The following is a 26894-nucleotide window of genomic DNA, read 5'->3' on the forward strand; positions in this document are numbered from 1 at the left end:
TCATTGTCTGAAACTGTATAGTTATATAATTCATGGATTATCTACTACAAAGTGTACAAAGAACTCTTAATGAAATTGTCGTTTCCGCATCTGCTAAGCATAGCGCAAACATAAAGTGATTCTGTTAAATTTTATAAAATTGGGATCAAAAATAAATTTAAATGGATTTAGTTATTTGATTTCACGAACTTTTCAATCTATATAGAGTGGAACACATTATATTTATCTGACTTTTATTTTTACAACCATTTGTTATAGACACACACAAAAAAAAACTTTCAGATGTGTTAAGAAACAGTCATGTTATAAACTTTTTGAAAATAAAAAATAAAATCAATTTTATGAAAATTATAAATTTAACTTTTTATACGGTCTTCTGTTCTCAATATTTTAATAAGTATTATACTTTTCTTAAAGAATATAACACAAAAAGTTTGACTACTGTTGGACAAAAATTGACTGAGATTTTTCATTTTAAAATTCGGACAAAGTATATTAATAGTTGCGAAATTGTGATTTCCGAAATATTCTTACACCTGATTTGTAAATGCATTGTATGCATAATATAAGTTCTTCGTGGGCATTTTTCATTTTCAGTGTAGATTAACTATTTAATTTGAAGCATTCAATACATATAATGCAATCTAATGTCCGAATTCTCATTTGAACAGAATTAAAATTTTGATTTTTCTCATAAGAATCAGTTCAAATTTTAAGATGAAATTATCTATATCTCTATTTATCTATAAAAATTGACTGAGATTTTTCATTTTAAAATTTGGACAAAGTATATTAATAGTTGCGAAATTGTGATTTCCGAAATATTCTTACACCTGATTTGTAAATGCATTGTATGCATAATATAAGTTCTTCGTGGGTATTTTTCATTTTCAGTGTAGATTAACTATTTAATTTGAAGCATTCAATACATATAATGCAATCTAATGTCCGAATTCTCATTTGAACAGAATTAAAATTTTGAATTTTCTCATAAGAATCAGTTCAAATTTTAAGATGAAATATCTCTATCTATATTTGCTCTACAGATGATAAAATTTTTCTTTTATATTCTTTAAGACACATGTAAGCTTTTAATACATATTAGCCGCCTTTGGCGACCAGCTGGTTAGCGGATGATGTTTATGGTTGTGTTTAATGTTATTTAAATCATTTAGATACAATTAAATATCTATGATTTTACCAAACTGTCAGACATTAGAACCGTGTTACTTTAATTGTCTAACATAAATTTTGTTCATTGTATACATTAATATTTTCGATGAAAACATTCATGTAACATTCTACGGCATGGATTAAGAATGCATATGCCCGCTATATCTGTCTCTTAAATTTCTCGGTAATGTAATATCATTCTTTTATCAGTTAGTGCGTCTGAAAACGGTTGTTCAAATAAGCAAACAAACTAGACAAATGAAATTTGATACGAGTTCTTCACATTAGATTGTTAAATTTTTCGGAATTTCAAAAAAAATTTTAGTTCCAAAATGTTCACTAGAGGGCGCCTTTTCCGGAAAAATATTAAATTCAACCCAATAAATGACCAAAACGGAATACAGAAACAATATTAACAATCCAGAACCGGAATTATGAGTAATAAAATGAAAAACCGGAAAAAGTTGGCAGTTCTAGAAAAAAAAAGGCGAGATTTGCATGTTTGCGAAAAAGAGAAAGTTTTATGCAAAAAAGGTTAGGGTATGAAACGTTTGCAGACGTTGTCATGTTTTATGACCTTGCAATTTCTGGTTATGGGGTCACTTAAAATGTCTGATGTATCGTGCAGGTGTTGCGACGTTGAATGACTTAAAGAACTCCATAACGCTTCATGTGCGAAGCATCACAACTGATCAGTTACGACCTGCTGTTGAACATACTGTTCAACAATTTGAAATTTTGCAGGTGAATGAGGATGGTCACATGGAGCACCTTTCCCTACAGCCTCCTAAACACGATTAACAACTGCTCCTCTTGTGCAATGTCGTCCTAATCTCTTCTTGTTTTTGCAAACTAAACTGTTTTTTCTCCTCAAACAGCGTACTGTTATTTTTTCCCATACCTTTACTTAATGTGGTTCGATGTCAAGGTGATCAGAAACTAGTTAATAAGTGTTAATATTGTCTCTGTATTTTGTTTTCATCGTTTATTGTGTTCAATTTAATTTTTTTCCAAAAACGGCGCCCTCTGGTGGGTACTTTGGAACTAATTTTTTTTTTTTTTTTCAAACTTCCGTGAGCGAATTTCGAGTATAATTTATACACCAAATTTCGTTTCAATCCGTTCATTCGTTTGCGTAGTAGAATGCTGTCTATAGGGAAAGTTTAATTATAACCACTCTGTACTTTATTGCGGAAATCATGCATATCAATTTATGCATGAGATTTAACGAAACACAGCCTATACCACTGGCAGATTTGCTGGTCTCTAAAGACGTTAAGACATATTCATTTATATTGATATAATTTTAAAACATTATACGTACCACATTAACGTGACTAAAAGTTAACATTGTCCTCAATGAAAAAGCATAAGAGGTCTGAACGAGAGCATGAACAAGATAAGCACAATACGTAAGGCGGCTCAGAGGAATCCATGCTTTCCAGGAAAGAAAAGCATTCACAAAACCTGAAAAAAATAAGCGTATGTTATATTCCATGAAATTCTTCAAAACAAAACTGCAAGAAAAGTGAAATAATTCTAGTAATCATATAAATTTCTTGAAAGATCTAACATAATGCTACAAATCTGTAATTCTGTTTTCCAGCACGGTTAGTTCTATCACTGGCAGGGCCGTTTTACGATCAGCTCTGTTGGATGCTGATCGGATGTCTTATCAGTGATCAAAGGGCTTGGCGACAAATTTGGTGACTATTTGGTGACTTGGCGGCAACTTTGGCAACAAAACAAATATTACTTGAAATTTCGACATTTTATTAATCAAGCCAATAAGAATCGAGATACGCCTGATTGGTCAAGAAACTTCTCGGCCACCTCTCAGGAACTATAAAAGGCCGCAGTCTCAAGCTGAAGGCAGTTTGTTCTGAGTTCAACTCTGGTTAATAGTTGAATGAGCTCTCTCCCTGAGTGCTTCGAACACCTTACCTTTGTTGTGCGTTCTTCTGTGTGTTGATTGTGTGCGTCTCCGGCCGTGAATTTGTCTGTGTATCAGTGACTTCGTGTTAATAAAGTCGTCGTTTACCACCGAGGCCTATTGACTGTGCGTTTCCATACATCCACTACACGAATCCGTTAACTTTAAAGACTTACAGGTGAAAGCTCCGTAACAATATTAACTCGTAATTAATATCAGCAAGAGTGTAATCAAGAGGATTTTAATTTCAATTTTTTACTTTCTCATATATACAGTATAAAAAAAAAATATACTAATCGTTAAAAATTTGAACTCGAGATTTTGACGAATCTCCATTTTTTAGAGGTACCTGAGTTTGAAAAACCCATTTTTGGAAAATGTCTATCTGTTGGGACAAAGATAACTCAAAAACACTTTGAGATAGATCGTTGAAATTTGGTACACGGTCTTTACACCAAATTTACAGATTTCTATCAACAGAGAAAGTCTGTCTGTCCGAATATAATTGAACACGATATTTATAAAATGAAGAGAGACAGATCAAATATTTAACATCTATAGTACAGAAAGCTGTCAAATATTGGACCAAATTCCAAAATTTTGAGGTGACCATTTCCACTCACACAAATAATTTCAACACAGCACATTTTAAGGATGGAAAAATTTTCAATTACTATTTATTAATATTACTTGATTAGGTTAAAAAAATTTTGACAGATTTTTTTTCTTAGCTGCTCAAAGTTGTTTCGACTGGAAAATCTTGAAATATTTAATCAAACGCAATATGTGTATTTAAAATAATGAAACATTTTTTCACAATGTTTCCCCACTTTCTATTTTATAAACTTTTTTTTATTTTTAATGATTCATTTATGACATTTAAAATTTTTTCTTGATTAATGAATTCTATTAAACTGTTTAAAATCATGAGTAAATTCTTTATTATCCATGGGAATATGCCTAATTTTATGTAGCATAAATGTGAAATAGTGTTCTCAAAGGTTTCGAAGTTTTACTAGACAAAAATTATTTTTTATCCTCGATTTTCTCAATAGATTCTTTCACATAAAATTTTATGTAACTTAAAATCGCGAAAATATAAATTATTGTAAAAAATATTGAAAGACACTTATTCTTTTTATCTTTAATTATTGATGATAGTACTATTACTTTTTCTCTTTTTAAATGAGAAAATTCTCAATTTTTAATCGCATAATAGAAAAAGTTATTCAAAATATAATAATCTGAACCATGTATAAATATTTATATCAGATGCATAGATATATTCTATATACACGGAGTCTTCAAATGTAAAGGTACGAAATGACACTGTGGGTATAAATAAATACTTTACTCAAAGTATACACCATAGGCTTGAGCTCAACGATCCCATTGATTAACGAGCCGAAAGATTCCTTGTTCCAGAATTCCTGTGGCCCTGACGAGACCCAGTCCTTCAAAGCATCCTTGAGTTCGTCGTCCGAGGTAAGCGATTCCCTTTCAGATGTTTTTCAGGGGACCAAGCACATGAAAATCGCAGGGCGATATGCCCGAGCTGTAGGGCGGATAGTCGAGCTGCTACCACTTGAACTTGGTCAGTTCCGCGTGTGTGACCCTGGAGACATGCGGACGCGCGTTATTATGGAGCAGAACCACATCCTCCGTGAGTAGCCACGGCCTTTTGTTGTTGATGGACCTGCGTAGTTTTCGCAGGTCCTCACAGTACACGTCGGAATTAATGGTTTTGTGCTCGAGGAATTCAGGACCTTGGAAGTAGAACTCGAGGACGCTGTGAAGGACTGGGTCTTATCACGGCCACAAGAATTCCGAGAACAAGGAATCCTTCTGCTCGTTAATCAATGGGATCGTTGTGATCAGGCCTATGCCGTATACTTTGAATAAAGTCTTCATTTATACCCACGGTATCGTTTCGTACCTTTCCATTTGAACACCCCTGACGTATGCATTATATGTAGGAACTCACCTCCTTGTCCTGTGACACATATAAAAATAACCCACGCTAATGCTAGAGAATAGGCTATTCGACTCAGAGCATTATAGAAACAGGCTGCCACGAGTGATAAAACTGGCTTATGGTAAAGACCAAACTGGCAAGTCAGTGCTATGGTCGATGCAACTATCCAGCCAATTGATACAGTTTTCTACAGATAAAGAAAGATACAAAGTTAAAGTAAATATTCACCATATTTACAGCTTTTTAATGATAAAATTCCATATAAAAGATGAAATTCAAAAACACTTTTCAACAGAATTAAATTTCACTGTTCCCCATTTTGAAGATTACTTTGATATGATTTATGAAAGTTTTTTTGTTTTAATTTAATTCTTTCAAGGGAATAAAATCCAAAAATATATTGCCATAGGAGAGTTAATAATTTCTTATGAAATGTAAAAAGTAAAGAATCCAAACATGTTGAAATCCATACAGATTTGAATATTTCAATAAAATTTCACATTAAAACAAAATTATTCACAAACTTAGGAATAAATCAAAGAAAAATTCTTTCTAGTTTAATAATTTCTAATAATAATTCATTGATAATTTTTAATTTTTCTAATAATAATTCATTGATAATTTTTAATGTTTCTAATAATAATTCATTGATAATTTTTAATATTTCTAATAATAATTCATTGATAATTGCCAATTCTAATTAATAATTCTTCTCATTTCTAAATTTAATAATTTAGAAATGAGTTAATTAATAACAGTTCTTTCAGACTGGAATATATGATATGTAACTTTTCAAAATATCGAAGTAATTCGTGGCTTTATAATAGTCTATTTATAATAAAATTTAACGATATGCTCAAAGTGATATAGATGAATGCTTAATTAAACATTCTACGGGGTTTGTAGCCAATGAAAATCTTGGCACGTCCCCCCCCACTTCCCCCGAAAGTTTCAAAATAAAATATTATTCATCGATTTTAATTTATACCAATATTTTAATAAGAAAGTTTTAGCCTAAATTAAATAGCAATAGAATTAATTGCAGATCAATTTCTAAAAATCTGCTTTCAATATATTGCATATAAAAAATTGACAACTGAAATTTAGAAAATAATTCTAAGCAAAATAGCAAAAAAATGGAGTTTCCTATCATAGAATTTAAATAATATTTAATAATAGAATCTGACATTTAGTGTTATTTAAAATATCCTCTAAAACAAATTTAAAATTACTTGATATAAATTTGAATAAGTTCGATTTCAAGGCTTTTCTAATTAAATAAAAGCAGAAAATAAAATAAGTTTAAAAAAAACTCTGGAAAATCTGGAAACTCCCCCTAAACTACTGAGGTTTCTAATCAATTGCCTATTTAATAATTCGGCCCTTGTAAATATGAAATCATTCTAATTATCAAATCTGAAAGCGATAAAATTTGGAGGACGAGAATGTAAACCTTATAGAGAATTTTTTTAGTTTTAATTAATTGAAAATTAAATGCAAATTTGGAATTTACATTTAGTGACTTCTGAAAATATCACATGAAAAAGATTTTTACATTACCTTAAGGTTTTTAAAAATTATCTTTAAAATGATACAGATTTAAATGTCGTAAATTTTAAAAAATTATTTTTAAAAAGAATTATGCAGTTTTTACAGCATAGCTTTTTATTGTTGCAATGAAATTTGAATCATTTTCTTTGTTTCGCCAAATATTTAATTGTATGTTATCTCCCTCAGCCGAAATCTAAAAAAAGGAAAATTCTGACAAATTCAATGACACTTTATTATTGAAACCATCTTGAACACTCTTGTAATAATATGTATATAGAAAATGGCTTCCCGAAATTCAGCAATTGAGAATTATTTAATTTTTTTTTCTAGTTTTAAAATAATTCTACACAAACAGCTAATTAAAAAACAGCGGTAGTGGTCTACCCAAAACGTTCTCGCATATTTTCTAATAAAGTTTTTATCTTAATTCATTCGAATAAAATAGAAGACATTCAGTAAAGCATGGTATTGGCTAATAATAGCAATGAAAAAAGTATGAATCCAGCGAAAATGTATCGAAAATGCAATGTGCTAAGATGTATTTTAGAAATCTTTTTACTGGCTGATTGAAATCAACATCTGACATGGAACTATGGGTTAGTCACTAGATAACACACCAAATTTTATTCATTTAAGTCATTACATAAATAAATTATTGCAATTATATGCATACAAAAAAAAACAGTCCAACAGACGGTAAATCTTTTGACTGATTTGGTTCAAAATTTGATAAAATTCTACATTTTAGATGTTATACCTATGTACCAAATTTTATTTGCCTTTCTCTTTTTGTTTTGTAATTATCGAGTTCACTTAGACAAGAACACCTACACAGACAGAATGGTATGGATTTCGTTCAAAATTTGAAACATATTTACATATTCGGTCGTTAGTCTATATAACAAATTTCATCCGTATACTTCAAAGCTTTTTTGAGTCATCGTGTTCACAAAGAAACGGACGAACAGACAGACAAATACCAAAAATTGTATGGAATGGATTTTGTTCAAAATTTGGTGGTAAAACAATATAACAAATTTCATCCGTATACTTCAAAGCTTTTTGGAGTCATCGTGTTTACAAAGAAATGGACGAACAGACAGACAAATGCCAAAAATTGTATTGAATGGATTTCGTTCAAAATTTGGTCGTAAGACAATGTAACAAATTCCATCCGTATACTTCAAAGCTTTTTGGAGTCATCGTGTTCACAAAGAAACGGACGAACAGACAGACAAATGCCAAAAATTGTATTGAATGGATTTTGTTCGAAATTTGGTCGTAAGACAATGTAACAAATTTCATCCGTATACTTCAAAGCTTTTTGGAATCATCGTGTTTACAAAGAAACGGACGAACAGACAGACAAATGCCAAAAATTGTATTGAATGGATTTTGTTCGAAATTTGGTCGTAAGACAATGTAACAAGTTTCATCCGTATACTTCAAAGCTTTTGGGAGTCATCGTGTTCACAAAGAAACGGACGAACAGACAGACAAATGCCAAAAATTGCATTGAATGGATTTCGTTCAAAATTTGGTCGTAAGACAATGTAACAAGTTTCATCCGTATACTTCAAAGCTTTTTGGAGTCATCGTGTTCACAAAGAAACGGACGAACAGACAGACAAATGCCAAAAATTGTATTGAATGGATTTCGTTCAAAATTTGCTCGTAAGACAATGTAACAAATTTCATCCGTATACTTCAAAGCTTTTTGGAGTCATCGTGTTCACAAAGAAACGGACGAACAGACAGACAAATGCCAAAAATTGTATTGAATGGATTTCGTTCAAAATTTGGTCGTAAGACAATGTAATAAGTTTCATTCGTATACTTCAAAGCTTTTTTGAGTCATCGAGTTTACAAAGAAACGGACGAACAGACAGACATATACCAAAAATTGTATTTTTCGAATGCAGAAGAATTTGGAAGTTGGAGATTCATCAAAATCTCGATAATAAGAGTGAGTAAAATAAAAGTTTTGCAAATAAAATATTACGTAAATATTTTTCATTTTATGACAAATAAATGAAATATGATCTCAAATTTCTCATCTGGATAAGATGGCATCAATTCAATTTTAAAAAATGCAATGCAAGTCACAATACATTACAATAAAATGCAACTCACCAAATTCAGCTTTCCCGAATCATTCTGTTTTCTCTTGTACAAATAGTACGCCAACCCGAGTCCAACCAAATACGATCCTATTCTTGTATAAGGTTTAATATAAATCATGTCAAAGAAATTATCCATTCTGAAAACGGAAAAATTAAAATTAACCATAAAATTAGTTATTTGAAAGCTGAAAGTTATTTTAAAAAAATAATTTAATGAAATCAATTGTGCTATAATTAACATTAAGACTTCTTTATTTTAAAAGAAGGAATTTGGATTAAAAATGTAAGTTCAGAGTTAGGCCAAACGTTTCTTTTGATTAAGACAATCAGTAACCAACCACAAGAATCACAACTATAACATTTTATATCACCAAAAGAGCATGCTATTAAAGCCTTAAAAATTATTATGAATATCACAGAAAAGTGAAGGAAAACGTTTATATAGAAGCTCTAGGTTTATGTGTTAGTAGCGATTTAGATTTGTTTTATGATTGTAACAAGCTAAAAACAAATCAAAAGAATATAAAAAAATTTATATTCTTTTAAAAAATACACTTTTATTAATTCATAAAATTGTAGGATTCCTTTCTTAATAATTTTCTACTTTTTCATCGCTAATTTATAAATAATTTTTTTCTACATATTAGGGAATCTGGAAATCAAAACTTTTTTTTAATTCACTACAAACTGGCACCATTGATATGAAATCATACTTTATTTAAAATATTAGATTAGTTGATAATTAAACTTCGAAAATATTAAAATATTACTTTATCACTGAAAACATATAAGCATACAAAAACATCTTAAGAACGAGGAAAAGAATGAAAATCTACAAAAAAATTTCACCTTTACAAACATAAAATTAGTAAATTTGAGAAAAGTGTTGAAAATTGAAAATTATTTTTGTCTTGGTTCTTCCTTTTTTTTCTTTATTTTTGCTGTTGTTATTTGTTTGGTATAAATAAATCATTTCCACAATAATTCTTTTTTTAAATATCTCAGCAAAAATAATTTCACATTCAATAGATGATTTCTAGTAAAATTATATAGTCCAAAACCCAATCAAAACTCATGTTTTGCTCTCTAATATGTATTTCAAACAAAGATATACATTCAATGTTTATTAATAAATTTGAATAAAAGATTAAAAATATTTCAGGTAATAAATTTTATTGCTATAATTGAGTTCGTCTTTTAATTTTACAAAACAATATGAATCTACTTAATGCTTTTGAATTTTACTTCATTTATTTCCTATTCAATAACTACTTTACCTAAATAAAATAGATTTAACTAAAAATTTAACTCTAACATGCTTTTTATTAGCGTAAAAAACAGCAAAGTTTTAATTGTTTCTACTTTTTTAATCATAATTGCCATCTTAAAAGTGTTTCTTAAACTTATTTCCAGCTTATGGCACTTGTACGGAGACAAAATTTAAATTAATCGATTAATCGAAAATTAACTACTTAAATTAGTGCATGCTAGCATTACAATTTAGAACTGATATTTACAGAAAATAAATTAATTAATATTCAACTGATGATTAAATTCTGAAAAACTTTAAAATCAGTCATTTAGTTTTTTTTTTTTTTTTTTTTTTTTTTTTTTCTAATAGAATACACGGATATACAAGATTTCAAACCTCTATCAAAACAAGCAGTAAGGGAAAAATCGATTACAAAGTTTATTTCTAAAAACATGAAAATCAAATCATATAATAATAATTTAAAGTATAAATAAATTTCAATATAAAATATTTCTTACTGTTTATTATACTTCTGCTGTTCGGGCTGTCCCAAAATATTGCCGGAAGTTACGACTAATTCGTTTACATACGTAATAGCAAAATTTGCAATAAATGTCATGCAAAAGAATGCTCCTAATATCGAATATCCAATTTTTGGCCATCTGTAAAAATAATATATTTTACAATTGCCAAAATTAAAATTTTAAAAATTAACTACTTAAATTAGTGCATGCTAGCATTACGATTTAGAACTGATATTTACAGAAAATAAATAAATTAAGAGCAAAAAAATAATAATAAAGTCAGAATACATTTAAAAGGTTGTTCATACCTCCACAAAGTAATTAGAAACAAAGGACAGATGACATAAAATTGCATATCATTAGCCAAGTACCAACCCCAGTTCATACACTGCAGAATTTTAAAAAGAAATTAGATCCTTATAAAAATTAATTCTTCATAATTGTTAAGTAAATATAAAATGTTTTATTTTTTAAATATATTAAGCATATTTCTTAATATTAAAAAGTAATTAGTGAAGAGGAGTGATTAACTTAGATTAATTAAATTTATAGTGAAAGGCAAACTTCTCTTTTTAAGAACGGAAACGATGATACAATTAGATGACTAATGTCACAGAGAATTTCGTGTAAGTGTGGTGAACCTTATAAGCCAGATAACAGCTACGACACACGAGTAACTACTTTTGTTTGTGGTCTTGTTACATGGCTGCGAACCACAAGATCCCAGGTTCTATCCTCACTCATAACAATTCGCTACATTGGTGACCTCGAACGATGAACCTTCAGCTTATGTGGCGCTATCTGCCCACAGCAACCCAAAGTCGTCAGACTCACTTGACGCAACAGCAACCACTCACCCACACACGCTCGCCGCAACGCTTGGCGCTACTCAAATGCTCAAATGGGTACAGGCGCATTAGACTCAACAGCTAATACATCACCACTCAACAGCCATATCGTTCGTCTCACCCCCGACTCACTGGAGGATGAGTACTGTGGTGAACCTTATAAGCCAGATAACAACTACGAAACACGAGTAATTTCTTTTGTCTTGTGGTCTTGTTACTCGGCTGCTAACCGCAAGGTCCCAGGTTCTATCCTCACTCGTAACAATCCACTACATAAGTATTAAGTTCAGGCCTTATTTTTATTGTATAAAAATGAATATAGAGTCAATCTGCTTATTTAGGGATTTCTTCTTAGTGATTAATATACTAATAATACATTATACTAATTTATAATATGATTTTATTTTACCTCCTCTGTATTCATGGATAAGAAATTGTTGATATAAAGCACATTCCACCACCAGTTATCTTTGCAAGCTTTAACAACGGTGTAATCAGGCCACATGGGACCAGAGCCCAAATATGGGCTGACGGCTGCGAAGAATGCCATTACCAACATATACACTGGAGTCAGTCTGGAATTTGAAAAAAATTATAAATTATTAGAAAATTATTTAAATCTGTCAAATAGCAGAACATTTTACAATAAAGGAAACTGAAATCTAACTTGTTTAAAGACTGAATTTTATAAATTTAATTGTTTTTAAATTAACATTAGTATTGGTGAAAAAATGATTGAATTAAACCTTATACTCGTTTAAACCTAGATATCAAGTTTTTAACTAGTTCGCATATCTCTAATGTAACTTAATGCTTTTAAATTGTAGTTTCGTATTTTTTTTTTTTTTTTTTTGTTAAATTATAAGGTTGATAATCTTATTCCTTCTTCTCATTTCCCTTTAATCTTATTCCTTAAATTATAAGGTTGATGCATTTTCCTTTCGTTTATTCATTAGAATTCAACGTAGAATAACTTTATAAAACGTTTGCTTCAGTTAACCTTATGTTGAACAATTTCTAATTTTTCTGCACAATTGTGTCAAATCGCTTGAAAGAGCTTGAACTTTTTATGTAAAAAAGTCAAGGAAAAAATTATTTCAGAACCTAGTTTTCAATTTAGTTTTTTTAAAAATAATTTGATTAATTGGAATCATTAAATGCTTGTTAATTTGTTTCCAAGAAAAAAAAATTGTGATGTTAAAAATACAGTATATAAAAATTTTTAATAATCAATTACTAAATTATCTAAAATTCAAAGAATATAAATGTGCGTTGTTGTGACTTATGGCACTTTACAAGTCCGACGACAGTTATCTGTCAGCGATTTAAGCCAAGTGAGCGTCTCTTATTTTCTCAGTACCTCCAAATAGGGCCAAGAGTACGACTTAGCTACTCCATGCGCAAGCACAGCCCCTTTTTGCAGGAGGCCATATTCACACACCTCAGAGATAAAACACGGAAGAAGAACAACCTTGCCCGAACCGGGATGCCTAGATCACAAGAAAGACGCACTACCCCTATGGCAGGACGCCGGCAACATACATGTAATAATACAAAAAAAAAAAATCACAACCGTATTTTTGTCGTAAAAATTCCGTTGATATCCTAAACATTAACTAAACAATTAGAGATAGAATTGTCTCTAATTTCAAAAACGCGTTTTTTGACGGAAGTCTGAAACGTATATTCATCAAAATGTAGAGTTTAAATTTTGAAACTTATAAGAATTCTTCTTTATATACTTCATATACGGGAAAGTAAAGAAAAAATATATAAAAACCTGTTAACCTAGTATAAATTCACGTAATATCTTACCTTATATAACGATGAACGTAGAAATAAACCCATGGGATTTTACCATCAGTTTTATCAGCTTGTTTGAAATATACGTAGGCAACTAAGAAACCGCTGAAAAATATTTATTGAGAGATGAAAAAACATTACTACAGGGATTTAATATACTCATTTATCAATTTCTAGAAGAATTAAAATTTAAATTAAGGAATAATACGAAAACTATTACAATCTTAAACATAAATAAAATAGATATTATAAGAAATAAAATATACAAAAATATAAAGCTTGATTTCTCAAAATAAACACCAATTTGGAATTCGGCCGCTGCAGAACTTCGACTGCATTTCCATGCAAGCACATTAAATCTTGCATCTACTGAGTAGTCACAGATGAAATTACAGAAGAATCGACCATTTTTATGTCTGTTCTATATACATTGCCGCATTGAAAAGAGGCAGTCGACTTGCCATGGCCGACTGGTCATGGTACTGATCTCATAATCAAGAGGTCGTAAGTTCGAATTCCACTAGAGACAATGCGATTCACAGTTTGTGCAAATTTTTAATTTCTTGATTTTATGTTTCCTTTTATTTCATGTTCCAGAAGATTCTGGACATTCCTTTAGTTTACCAGACAAGTGTTCTGGACATTTCTTTAGTTTACCAGACAAGTGTTCTGGACTTTTTTTTAATTTACCAGACAAGTGTTCTGGACTTTTCTTTAGTTTACCAGGCAAGTGTTCTGGACTTTTCTTTAATTTACCAGACAAGTGTTCTGGACATTTCTTTAGTTTACCAGATAAGTGTTCTGGACTTTTCTTTAATTTACCAGACAAGTGTTCTGGACTTTTCTTACTGTCTCCAGAAAAGTATTCTGGAACTTTCCCTGCTAGTATAAAAGCAGAAGACATGTCAGTCACTGTGTTTTGAGTACTTCTTGTGTGTGTCATTGAGTTCCATACTAAAGTACCTACGTGACAATATATATATCATATTCACTTTTTTGTGCGTGTAGCAGAATTTTAATAATCTCACAGTATTCTAATACAATCTCACAATATTTTATTGATAAACCTATCGTCATTTTAATTTTATAATAATTCTCACTCCCATTTGGCCGACCCCAAAAGTGTAAGAAGCCTTTGGATGCTAAGTGCGGGAAAAAAAATACAATCTGCTCGTTAACACTTCCACTCTTTATGGTATACGGAAATGATCATATTTAGAATACATAAGCCCGATTTTATTGGTGGTTCTATATAAACATATTGTTACGGAAAATACGAAGTCCGGAAGGTGGGAAATTAACCAGTCAATTACTATGGATGAATAGGTTCAATAACAAAGAACGAGCTCTATTGAACACGAAAGCGAACATACAGAAGACAAAACATAGTCGAAGCGTGTACAGGAACATTACTTATAGTAAGCTGCAGCACAAAGCGCTGACAATGGCGTTAGAGAACTTCAGAATGCATGAATACCTGCAGTAGTATTTTGATCCGCTACTGTCAACAATTGTTTAATGGACCCATACTTCAAGAGTGGAAGTTGAATGAAATGATCTATTGATTATTTCGAGAATGGGCTACTCATGAAGTTTTGTCAGAATATTCAAATGTACAAGTCAAAAAAAAATTGAATAGGTTATGAAATGTGGTTCAAGCACCAGAAGGCCTTAACTCAAAACGGTCATGAAATTCGTTAAATCATCATTTAACAATTGTAGAAAGAATTTGGCCTCCTATATAGTAACTTATACAATCATTCACACTATTCTGTTCTGATTATTTTTTTCCTAAAATCACTTGAACACTTTCCCGTCGATTTCTTTATGATTTATAATCGTTTTGCAACCATAAAAAGTTACTCAGATCCGCCCGAAAGCACACAGAAATACCGAATAATTGGAACGCCGCTACAGCATAGGCGAGATCTATGAATGAGTCTTGAGGGCCATCACCGGCCATGGTACAGCTTCTCCCATACGAGGCAAGTCCCGTTATCGGAAGGGCGTAGATGACCATCATATCAGAAGCTTTTCATTTCCATGTCTGAGGTGCTCCCGGGGGCAGATTCGTTTTGTAATATTATGTTTCTTCCAGAATTTATAAAGCGGAAGTGAAACACATTGTAATCTGGGCAATATATTATAAGAATTAAAGAGCCATGAATAAAAGCCTGAAATTCTTACCTAAGCACAAAAAAGGCATCGACAGAATAGTAACCGTTGAGTACTACTTGAAATGTCCAATGATCAATAATGCTGACAGCTTGAAGGCCATTATCTGTAAAGTAAAGCACATTGGAATCGAAAACAATTATTACTATATTTAGATGACATTTAACTCGATTCCATTCAAAGAAATTTACTAATTTCATGTAAAAGTGACCTACAAAACTTCATTCTTGTAGCTTAAAATACTTTTGAATTATCACCTTTAATGCAACTTTTTCTCACGGACAATAAAGAGAAGGTTCTTATTGTCTGTAGACTACCATATAATGACCCATAATGTGCCAGAGAATATCCCATATACTATATATACACGCAATCGAAAGGACATGCTAAATATTAATCGCTTGACAAAATTGATGTAAAATGAATTGAAAATTTACATTTTAGATTCTAAAACTTGGTAGTTAATTTCCTTTGTTCTAGTCTTCGTAGTTTTGAGTCCTCAAGTTTGTAGGCATTTGAAAGTACTGTAGTGAATAGCATACAAGCCAGTTAACAACTACGCAACCCGAGCAATTGCTTTTGTATCGTGCTCATGTTTCTGGACTGCGAACCACAAGGTCCCAGGTTCTATCCTCGCTCATCACAATCCGCAAAAGTACAGATTGAGAGACATATATCAACCCCTTAATAGATTTGATTCAAAATTTAAGACAAATCTACATTTTTGATGATAAATCTTCGAAACAAATTTTAGTCCTCTAGTCTTTTACATTTTGTAATTAACGAGCTCAATCGAATTCACCTGCACTCTCGAATAATCAAACGAACAGATTTCCTGGAAACGAATTTCGTCCAATATTTGACAGAAATCTACACATGAAGTGTGAAGTTCTGCATAGCAAATTTTATCTATCTAATTGAAAACGTTTTTAAATTATAGTGTTGACAGACAGACAAACATAATTCCAAAGATGTATTTTTAGGAAAAGTAGAGATTCGTCAAAGTCTTGAATAATTTTTGTACACTTCATATACCATAAAATGGCCCAAACCTGATTGCCTTCTGAGAAGGAAAACATGTTTTTATTTCTTTTTATGAGGACAATTAAGTGTTTCCAATCAATAAATGCTTCGAAATCCCTTTTTATCTGCTGTTTGATAAACATTTGTAGGAAAAATCGATATATGGCAATAGTGGTACTAGAATGAAACTGGAGATTTGGGAAAATACCAAAATGGCTGTTGTATGAATAGTTCTACCATAAAAAAAATAATCAAAATATTTTTTATTTTCTAAAAAATATATTTGTAAAAAGGAATTTTTATTTTTATCGCAGAATTTTATACCACGTGACTTGTATCACTAGAATATTCTTTAATGTAAATATTCTTAACATTCTAATTTTTTTTATTTCAAGAAAAAATGCTTTAAATTTAAATGAATAATTTTCTAAATTACATGCAGTTATTCAAAATACATATGTTATATTTATAAAAAAAACAAGAAGTCATGCATTCTGTGGTAACATAATAAAACATTTATAATACAGCTTTTAATCGAGATATTAATGTGCAAAATAATCAATTCTTGCAACATGATGGTAATGGTCCCAGTACGAAATCAAATTAAAAACTGCCTTAAAATAAGTTTAAAACTGTGAAGGTATCAGAAAACTTACTTGAGAAAGAAGCCGCAACGCCATAGCCATGGCACAGAATGACCCAAGACATACTCAAGAAACGAAAGCCGTGAAGGCAAGGAAGCTGACCTTCAGCTCCGGAGGTATCCAGTATCTTTTCACCATTGGTGAAAATACAAAAACAGTTGAAAAATGGTTTAATTTTTTCTAACCAGTCTGGAAAAGCAATTGCGAAATTACAAATCTCACGCACAAATAAACATAAAAAATGTCGAATAAGAGGATTTTCTAAATTAATATAGTACTTATGTATTAAAAAGATAATTGCTTATTTGAGAGATTAGTTTGGGCTTCAAAACTAAGAAACTTAAGGTTTTGAGATCAGATTCTTTTAAATGTTTTCCCTTCAAAGAATTTTAGTGAGCACTGAATTTGTTATTAGGAGGAAAAGATCATTACGCCAGATGGATAATTCTTCGCTCTTATCGCCCTGACTGATCAAGTACAAAACTGCAAGATCCTTCCTCAATAGCTTTAGTGTAGTTTCAACGAGATATTCTAGCAGCTTTCATTTTTTAATAAACCTATATAATGTTTATTCAAATAGGATACCATGTGAAGCATATAGATATTTTCCATGAATGTGGTTTCTATTTTCTTTATGACACACTTACTGATTTTCTTTCTTTAAATTTTAATTTGCTTATACGTGACAATCTATGATGATTCAAATCTTTTAACATAAAAAATCTATAGCAACCATATTATTGATTCCGCCATTAAAATCAATGAGATATAAAAATATTTCTTTGCTATTTTTCTGTAATAATATGAAAGATATTTTTTGATGAATAATAATTACAAACCTTAGTTATGTTTAGATCGGATAAACTGTCAAATATGATATTTAACGATTATTTGGCTTTGAATTAGAATCTTTGTTCTTCGGATATAGAATTCTATACCATACACAGTTACAAGATCTTATTTATTTTCATATTTTACTTGAAACTTTGAAAATACACAATTTTACATATTAAAAATGCAATTTTAATTAATTTATTATATTAGTATTTCATTATGAAGCTACAGTAATTTTTATAAAGGATGGGTCACTTAATTTCGAAGCATGGCAAATTGACAAAAATAAAACCATCAAAACATCACCTCTCCGAATCCCATTAAGATATTGATAGGAAGATATTTGTCCCTAATGAATTTAATATGTAACAAGGAGAAAGCTTAAAGTGAATCATTAGAAGCAAATATGCCGCAATTCTTGACAAAACTGTAAAGTTGTAAAATCTAAACAATTCTAATTTAATAGTACAAATATATATATAATTTATTCCCAAATTCTACTTTTCTTATCAAAGTGTTGAGAAATACAGAAATAAATTCAACGTAAAAAAATTGATGTGCAAATAACTACAATGATTTTAAATTGAAATTTACATAAAAGAACTAAACGATGAATTTAAATTGAAACGCAAGACATTAACCTACTCTACAGAAATATTTCTTCTAATTATATTTTTATACTAATCACAATAAATTATTTGATGAAAAAATAAATTAAAGAAATGCCAATTTCTTTCTTCGAATATGTTGAGGTCATTTTCTTTCTTGCATTTAAAGCATTTGTAAGTCAAGACGCTTTCTCGAAAACATGGCAGCTATTTATGAATTAGAAATTCATAAATTATGGATTCCATAACTGTATGATTTATGCACACAGCTTGACCACCAAGCAATAAATCATGTTCTCAAAATACTGTTATTATAATATGATGTTAATTTTACTAAGAGTACAAAATATATATAATACTGTTACAAAATTTTTCTATACAGCAAAATACCGTCGATCAATCGTAATGCATTTAATCTCTAATAGTTCAGCAACTTGCTTGCTTGCTAATCCTCCAATTTCTCTTATTTGTTGGCGACTCCTACTCCTCTCTCACACACACAACTTTTGACGATACACACGACTTCTTACGATTCAGATTGCCTGTCTTTTATAGTTCCGGGAGGCGGGGCTGGAATCTTCAGACCAATCAGGGCGTACCTGGCTGTATCTCGGGTCTTACTGGATGGATCGTGAAGCTTCTCGAACTTTCCGGTATTATCCATTTAGTCGCCAAACTCGCCAAATGGTCGCCAAGCTCAGCACGCACAGTACAGATCTTACAAAGATTTTGATGGTTTTTCCAGGATGACACTATTTATGCCGGGTAGCAAAATTACAGATTTGTAACAATATTATATGCAAACGGTAATATGATATGCATTCTGCATATCATATTACCGTGTAAATAAACAATATGGCAACTAACATGTGTGTGTGTGTGTGTGTGTGTGTGTGTGTGTGTGTGTGTGTGTGTGTGTGTGTGTGTGTGTGTGTGTGTGTGTGTGTGTGTGTGTGTGTACACATACATTTTTTAGCAGCTTCGCGGCTGAAGAGAGAATATACTTTCTAGTTTTTTTAAACTTCACTTTATTCCATCCCAAGAGGCATAATTTATGTACAAGAAGGAAGCGATGATACGTCAATCTACAGCGCGACGCAAGAGAGAAAGTGCGACAGAAATATTTTTCCTTGATGATTTTATACTATGAGATTCTGATAGGGATTTCTTTGAATGTGTCGATTTAGGTAAGGGAATTATAGGTATCTTTTAAAAGAATTTGTTTAGCTTGACAGATTTTTATCCCTTTACTCGGAGTGTGGGAATCGCTGATTTAAGCATTTTGGCAGAGCTCGTGCAGCATTAATGAAATAAAAAAAGTAGAATTGGATCAGGAAATAAGAGAAGATTTTAGAAAAATTAATATGGGTTGAATGAAGAAAAGAATTAGGAAATTAATTAGGATTTAATTTAGATTTAGTGATATCATCACACACACACAAGACATATACACATTGAGGATCAAACACTAAACTTTAAACATATGAAATCAGCATTATAAATAATTTTTTGAGATGGTTGTAGGAACAAACCCCTTGCTTGTTAGAACATCAACTGAACAAGTGAATGAAAATACCACCTTCATTAATCTCAAAACCAGAAGGAAAGATTTCAGATGTGTTTATTACAGTACAGTGATAGAGATGAAAAGTAAACATTTGCATGACTGTGTTTCCATTAGTTCACACTTATTCTAAAAGAACCGGCAAAACTGGAAAAAAAAATAGCTCATAAAAAGTAAAGAAGTCACAGTCACAATGTTCTTTTGGATTATACCTAAGATAGTTATAGACTGATTTACAATGACGGAATAATTCTTTTTTTTTATCTTCTTTGCATAATACATTGATACATAATGCATACTTGACGTATAATACATTGATTGTATCAGAAAAAACGATAGCTTAAAATTATAGGGAAATAAAATAAATTATTAATAAATACACAAACGATTACCAGGCGACGCTATTTTCTTCCCTGAGATCACTTCTACCTTATCATCTTGAGATGTAGTTTCTGCGCCAATAAAATATTCAAATGAAGTAATGGAGCTTCCGATCAAAGCCAGGAGAACAAATATAGATAGAAGAAATCTAAATAAATACAATGAAGAAATAAAACCATATGAATCGAATCGAGTATTGGCTATTAAAAATAAATTTAAAATCGTTTATAACCAACAAGTAATAGAAAATACAATTTTCATTGATAAATTAAGCGCAAAGCCTATTTTGGCATACTTTCGCCCTAATCCGTGATATTTGATTTCTTTGATATGCTACAGCCAGAGATCCAAGTAAAATTGAGATACGACAACATGCATTAGGTGCATTATTTTGTGAATTTCCGATTAAAATTTATTAAGAGAATATTTTTTAATGTATAGGGTGCGGAAAAAAAATTTTTTTGACAAAGTTATTGTATCATAGAAGGGAAGTAACTGATTTCTTTTTAATTTGTGTTCATTTCTTTTTGTCTATCACTTCAATTATAAATTATTTTATAATATAATCTTAGTTTACATATTGTTTTTTTTTTCTTTATTACAATGTCAAGCAAAATAGCTGTAATTTAAGAGTTGTTTGAGCAAGTAAAACGACGACAGTTTGAAAACGTTAGTTTGCTTCATGTGCCTCAGAAAATAACGTCTGATGCAACCCATCATTTCAAAGCGATTGGCAATGATGGTCGATGTCCAGTAAGTAAACGAAAACGTACGGTGAATACTTTCAATAATATGTTCAATGAAATCCAAGGGTTTCCATAAGAAAGATCGCTTGTGAAATGAAAATGAGAGACCGATCATTACGACGAATGGCAAAAACAGAAATTGTACTGAATAGAGATGCATAATCCACGATTTTTTGAATAACAAATAATTGTTATTGCTATTGTTATTTTTAAATATTTGTTCCAAATGTTATTTCAATCATATTATTAATTAAAAATTATTATTTAATGTTAAATATAAAATTTATTAATTGTAATTAATACTTAATTTCCAAATTTAAGTAACGTGTGATTGAATTAACTTATCTGTTTCAGCTTACTTCTTAAATTTGAATTTTTTTTCAAAACTATTGATTTAATTTCTTTATTGGAGCAAACCATTTTCTGAAAAATTTGAATTAAATATATATGTCATTTCTTTAAATTGTTTACTTTAGTTCTATATGCTACCAACCGATGGCGCCAGCAGTAAATGGAATATATGCAAAGTCAAGTCACAACCAATTAAAAAGGATTTGTATGGAATAGGGCATCATCAAATGCGAATATCTGATGGTCAAGATCACTCTCATCAAGTGGAGCGGCGACTTCACACTTTCCAGTAAAGTCACCGCTCCGATAAATTTCAGTGATATGCAATTCAATGATACGATAATTCCAATAACCGGTCCGTTCACTTTTCAATCCATTCACAGATTTTTCCTTTTTTGTTTTGTTCGGGAACTTCCATTGGACAGATCGTATCGATTGTTACTTTCCAGTGAAGTCACCGCTCCGGTAAATTTCAGTGATATCGTATCGATTGTTACTTTCCAGTGAAGTCACCGCTCCGGTAAATTTCAGTGATATCGTATCGATTGTTACTTTCTATCGTGATCCAAAACCTGTAATCGAAATATCACCAGTAAGATCGTATCAAGGATTTGAATCACACCCCACATTGAAAAGTATTGATCACTGGTATTTGTGCCTTTTTGATATTGCTTACATTATAACCGCTCGTAAAATATTCGTCATCCCTAGTACTGAAGCCTTACAAGTTCAGCTTCTCACTGAAGAAAACAAATTCGTGCGCCTCCAACGATGCCGAAAACTTTTGAGACGCCACAAGTCAGCACTGGAAGAGATTCCTTTTCACTTATAAGAAACTCTTTATTGCCTAACAAGCTCACAACTCCCTGAACGATAGGATCTGGTCTGTGGACGCTCTAAACATCTCAGCAATTGTTGAACATCGCCAACATCCAAAATCGGTCATGGTCTGGCGCGAAACTTTCACAAGCGGCAAAAAAAAACTCTGGCTGGTGTGGATGAGGGTGTTAAAATAGATCAAAAAGTATACCAGCGGGACATTCTAGAAGCTGTTGTACTTCCGTGGACCAAAATATACTTCAGCAAATGTAAAGTGGTTGTTTCAAGGCCAAAAAGACACAAGGGTCGTGCAAGGCGCAGTTTCTGGACGTGATATCATCTGGAAAGTGGCACCAATACTCGTTGAATCTCAATCCCATGGATTACAGTGTATAGTCCATTTTGGAGTTTAGGACTTGCACTCAAATACACAACAGTTTGGACTTTCTAAAGCAATCGCTTCAGCAGGAATGGGATAGATTAAAGGTAGAAGACTTACGGCCCATTGCTGATAATTTCAATAAGCGTTTGCGCCTCTGAAGCGTTGCAAAAGCCGGTCACTTTGCAACCACTTAAATTTATTTATTAATAAAAGTCTACTCTTATTATTATTTGTTATATCTTGTTAATTTATTTTTAATAAAATATTAAAAATTGTTTTCCGGGTTTTCTGCCGCACCCTGTATATCGTAAGACAACAGTGAATAACGCAGCCAGAAAGAAAACTATAATACCAATTTGACAATTAACCACGCAATAGTGCCAAGATATACAGAGCACAATCAGCAAAGAGATAATCAGGCATTTATGCTTACAAGAAAAATGTAACATCGCGAAATTTGTTTCTATTAAAAAGTTTAATGAGCAGAACAAACGGAAGAGGTGTAATATTTATGTAAAACACAGCTTTGATGGCACTCATAATATGATTTTTAAGAACATTTTGTTGATGGAATAATGAACCTCAAGTTTGGTATAAGAGATTTGATTAAAATAAAACATAAACAACATTCCAAATGAAATAGTTGGTCGCCAAAGATGGCTAGTAATAAGTAATTTTCTTACATTGTAATAATGGCGCCTGCAGTCCATTTTTTTGACGTAGCTTTACAAGACAGTGTTGCATCTGAGAGAAATGGTCCAATTCTTTGGTCAAAACCTGATAGTATGCCTAAAATAATGAAAGTGCGCTGGAATTTTATTATATAGATGATGTTAATGACAACCAGATAGTTTATATATATATTTCAAGCGAAGGTAGGAAATTACGAGAAATTGATACACATTACATAACTTCGTACCACAAATTTTATTTTAAAAAAATTCAATAATTTGTTATTTCTTAATTACAATACAGATAATGAAGTCAACAATATTTAGGATAATATTTAGTGAAATAATCAAATTATTTAAATGCATCCTGTTTTTCAGAAGAATCAAAAATTTTTATTATTTTGGGAAATGAAATTATTTTGGGAATTACTGCCTCATATTCATTAATCAAGTTTGCATGAAATTGCATCTTTTCAAAATAAAGTAAAAGCTTCTTAAATTTAAAAAATTGTAGTTTAATTCAGTCATTTTAGGTATTTTTGATAAAAATGGGAGGCATTTTGGGACTAATGTAATAATTTGGAGCAGCGATAGGGCGACGAGAACAACACCTGAGTCGGAAAATCACTCTTTATAAACTCTTGCGATATTTCAAAAATTTATATTACTTCTAATGAAAAGTTGAAGTAAATCTCATTAACTAAGAAATATTTTAATATAGCTGTTTATTTTCAAAATTTGTGGATTTGACGATTTTCGGATTATAGTAAAAATGCTTAAATAATGGTTTATTTGGCGATTTTCAAATTGCACAAAGATTACCATGTTCTGTAATGTATAACTTGCCAATATTACAAGATCTCTGCTTTACCTGACGATTTTTAGGCTAAAATAAGATTAAATTGCATTAATTCTTTCGGTTCACATTCATTGGTAATTTATAGCAGGTCAGTGGAAATAAACGAGTACATTTAATTTATTCTTATAATTTGTTCCTTTAATTTATTCTTTTTTTATTTATTTTTACAAATAAACTCTCTGAAAATCATGTTTAAACGCGTGAAATTAGAAAACTTTTCAGAGAAAAAAAAATATATAAAAAGTCTTGAGCATCGGAAAGACACCTGGCACTCTTGAAATAAAACTAAGCTATGTTAACTTATACGACGGTTTTCTGGTGGGATTGAATGCGGGACAGTTCTGCTCTAAAAACGAGACCTTACTGTTTATCCAATGCAGCTTTCTTTTAAAAAAAATGGCATTTTGAAACGACTTAGAAATTATAAATCAAATAAAATCTTTTGATATATTCGATAAAATTAGAAATAGTATCTAATTGTACATAAATATAAATAATCAAAATCCTGTTCTTTACTGATTTTGGAACAGACTTTTCTGTAAATTCATAAGTATTTAATTATCTAATTTAGAAAATCCAAGCATATAAATGTAGAATAATGTCCATTATCGAAAGTACTTATGAGAAAAAGTAATCCGTCATGAAAAAAAAAGAAGAAAAAGTTTATCTGTTTTTAATTCTCCGAATTATTGACGCTTTGAAAATAATCATTGCGAAAAAGATATCCAAGAGGTGCGAAAGTGGATTGATAAAAGATGTCAAGTGTCGAGAGAAAAAGAGTTTTACTCTTTCGATATAAATCGAAATTGATACTTTGTTCATCCATTTAAACTTGAACTTTGTTTATATTGCCTCTTATACGAAACAAAGTATTGTAATCGTCAAAAAAAAAAAAAAAAAAAAAAAAAACGAGAGCAAAATGTTGAAGAATCTCCACGCTTTAAAATCTCTCTGATTTCGAAAAACACATTTTTGGCATTATATCTATCGATCACTCGGCTGGTCTATCTGTGACAAAGATCATTCAAAAGCGCTTTTGGCTAGACTAATTCGATTTGATATATGAACTTTAAATCAAATTTATAGATTTCTAACAATTTTTGAGCGAAATTCATTCAGAAAAAATCTATCTGTCCAGCTGTTCGAATATATATTAATACGTTAACTACAAAAAGGGGAGATTTAACTGGATAAATTTCCGTGCACAGAATTAACACCGATCAAATTCGGAACCACATTCGCAAAGAAGCTGACACTAATGACAAGCTGACACTGTACATTTACATGCAATGGAAACACGATAACTCAAAAAAGAATAATTTAAATACAGGATGCCTGTAATTTTACTTTCCTATAAACAGCATCCAACAATGCAAACGGGTGAACGGATTGCAACGAAATTTCGTATATAGTCTACACATGAAATGCGCTCACGGAATTTCGAAAAAAAAAAATTAGTTACAAAATGTTTACCAGAGGGCGCCTTTTCCGGAAAAATATTAATTTTCGCACAATAAATGACCAAAACGGAATACAGAAACAATATTAACATTTATTGACTATTTTCTGATCATCTTGTCATCAAACCGTATTAAGTAATAGTAAGGAAAAAATAACGGTACTGTGCTTGAGAGAATTAAAAAGTTCAGTTTGAAGAAACAAGAACAGATTAGGATGAAATTGCACAAGAGGTGCAGTTGTGAATTGCGTCCAAGACGATGTAGGGAAAGGTGCTCCATGTGACCACCCTCATTCTCCTGCAGAATTTCAAGTCGATGAACAGTGTGTTCAACACCAGATCGTAACTGATCAGTTGTGATACTTCGCACATGAAGCGTTATGGAGTTCCCAGCTTTTCTCGGTTTTTCCATTTTATTACTTATAATTCTTGTTCTGGATTGTTAATATTGCTTCTGTATTTCGTTTTGGTCGTTTATTGTGTTAACTTTAATATTTTTTCGGAAAAAGTGCCCTCTGGTGGACATTTTGGAACTTTTTTCTTTTTCGAAATTCCATGAGCTCATTTCATGTATAGTTTGTATACCAAATAAAGTTGCAATCCATTCACCCGTTTGCGTTGTAAGATGCTGTTTATAGGGGAAGTTCAATTATAACCACTCTGTATATAAAATTTGATATTTGATTTTGGGACTACTATAGTAGTGCGTGTCATATTTTCGATTCAATAAATTGGAAACAACGAGTCTAAAACACGAATTCGATATTCTGATACCTACTGCAAAAACGACATTGAAGCAGGAATTAATCGCCAAAACAACGCCAAGGATGACCCAATAGATTCAGTAATAATGCTAAATTCATGCCAAAGATCAATATTTCGTAGCTATTGGATGCCAATGGCACGCAAGACATTCTCAGCCTTACCCAATGTCCACAATTTTATGTATGGAAGGAGAGTGATGACTTTATTAGAAAATATGCGAGAAAGAGTTCTGAAGACAGCTGGTTTGGTTAATGAATTTTTCTTTCTGATAGTATTATTTAAATTACTATTATGAACGAAACATGCTAGGAATTTTATTTCTAATCTCTTCAGTTATTACTCTTATACAATTTTGGATATTTTCTATTTATTCATTTTTTCAATACAAATTTTGAATATTTTACATTTATTCATTTTTTTTCAAGAAAGAG

General features: G+C 31.0%; 1 protein-coding gene across 1 annotated transcript in view; it reads right to left on the reverse strand.

Annotated features, from left to right (window-relative positions):
* Positions 1–26894, reverse strand: part of LOC129981156 (nose resistant to fluoxetine protein 6-like) — a 34043-nt gene that overhangs the window by 742 nt on the left and 6407 nt on the right. The window contains exons 4-14 of the mRNA XM_056091859.1: positions 23393–23498; positions 20423–20559; positions 17037–17213; positions 15370–15463; positions 13195–13287; positions 11789–11954; positions 10840–10919; positions 10526–10669; positions 8766–8892; positions 5091–5268; positions 2498–2640 (exon numbers count right to left, since the gene is read on the reverse strand). Of these exons, the coding sequence (XP_055947834.1) occupies positions 2498–2640; positions 5091–5268; positions 8766–8892; positions 10526–10669; positions 10840–10919; positions 11789–11954; positions 13195–13287; positions 15370–15463; positions 17037–17213; positions 20423–20559; positions 23393–23498 (1445 nt within the window). The remainder of the gene's footprint in view (positions 1–2497; positions 2641–5090; positions 5269–8765; positions 8893–10525; positions 10670–10839; positions 10920–11788; positions 11955–13194; positions 13288–15369; positions 15464–17036; positions 17214–20422; positions 20560–23392; positions 23499–26894) is intronic.

The sequence above is a fragment of the Argiope bruennichi genome, chromosome 8 (genome assembly GCF_947563725.1).
Source record: "Argiope bruennichi chromosome 8, qqArgBrue1.1, whole genome shotgun sequence".
Classification (NCBI taxonomy): Eukaryota; Metazoa; Arthropoda; class Arachnida; order Araneae; family Araneidae; genus Argiope; species Argiope bruennichi.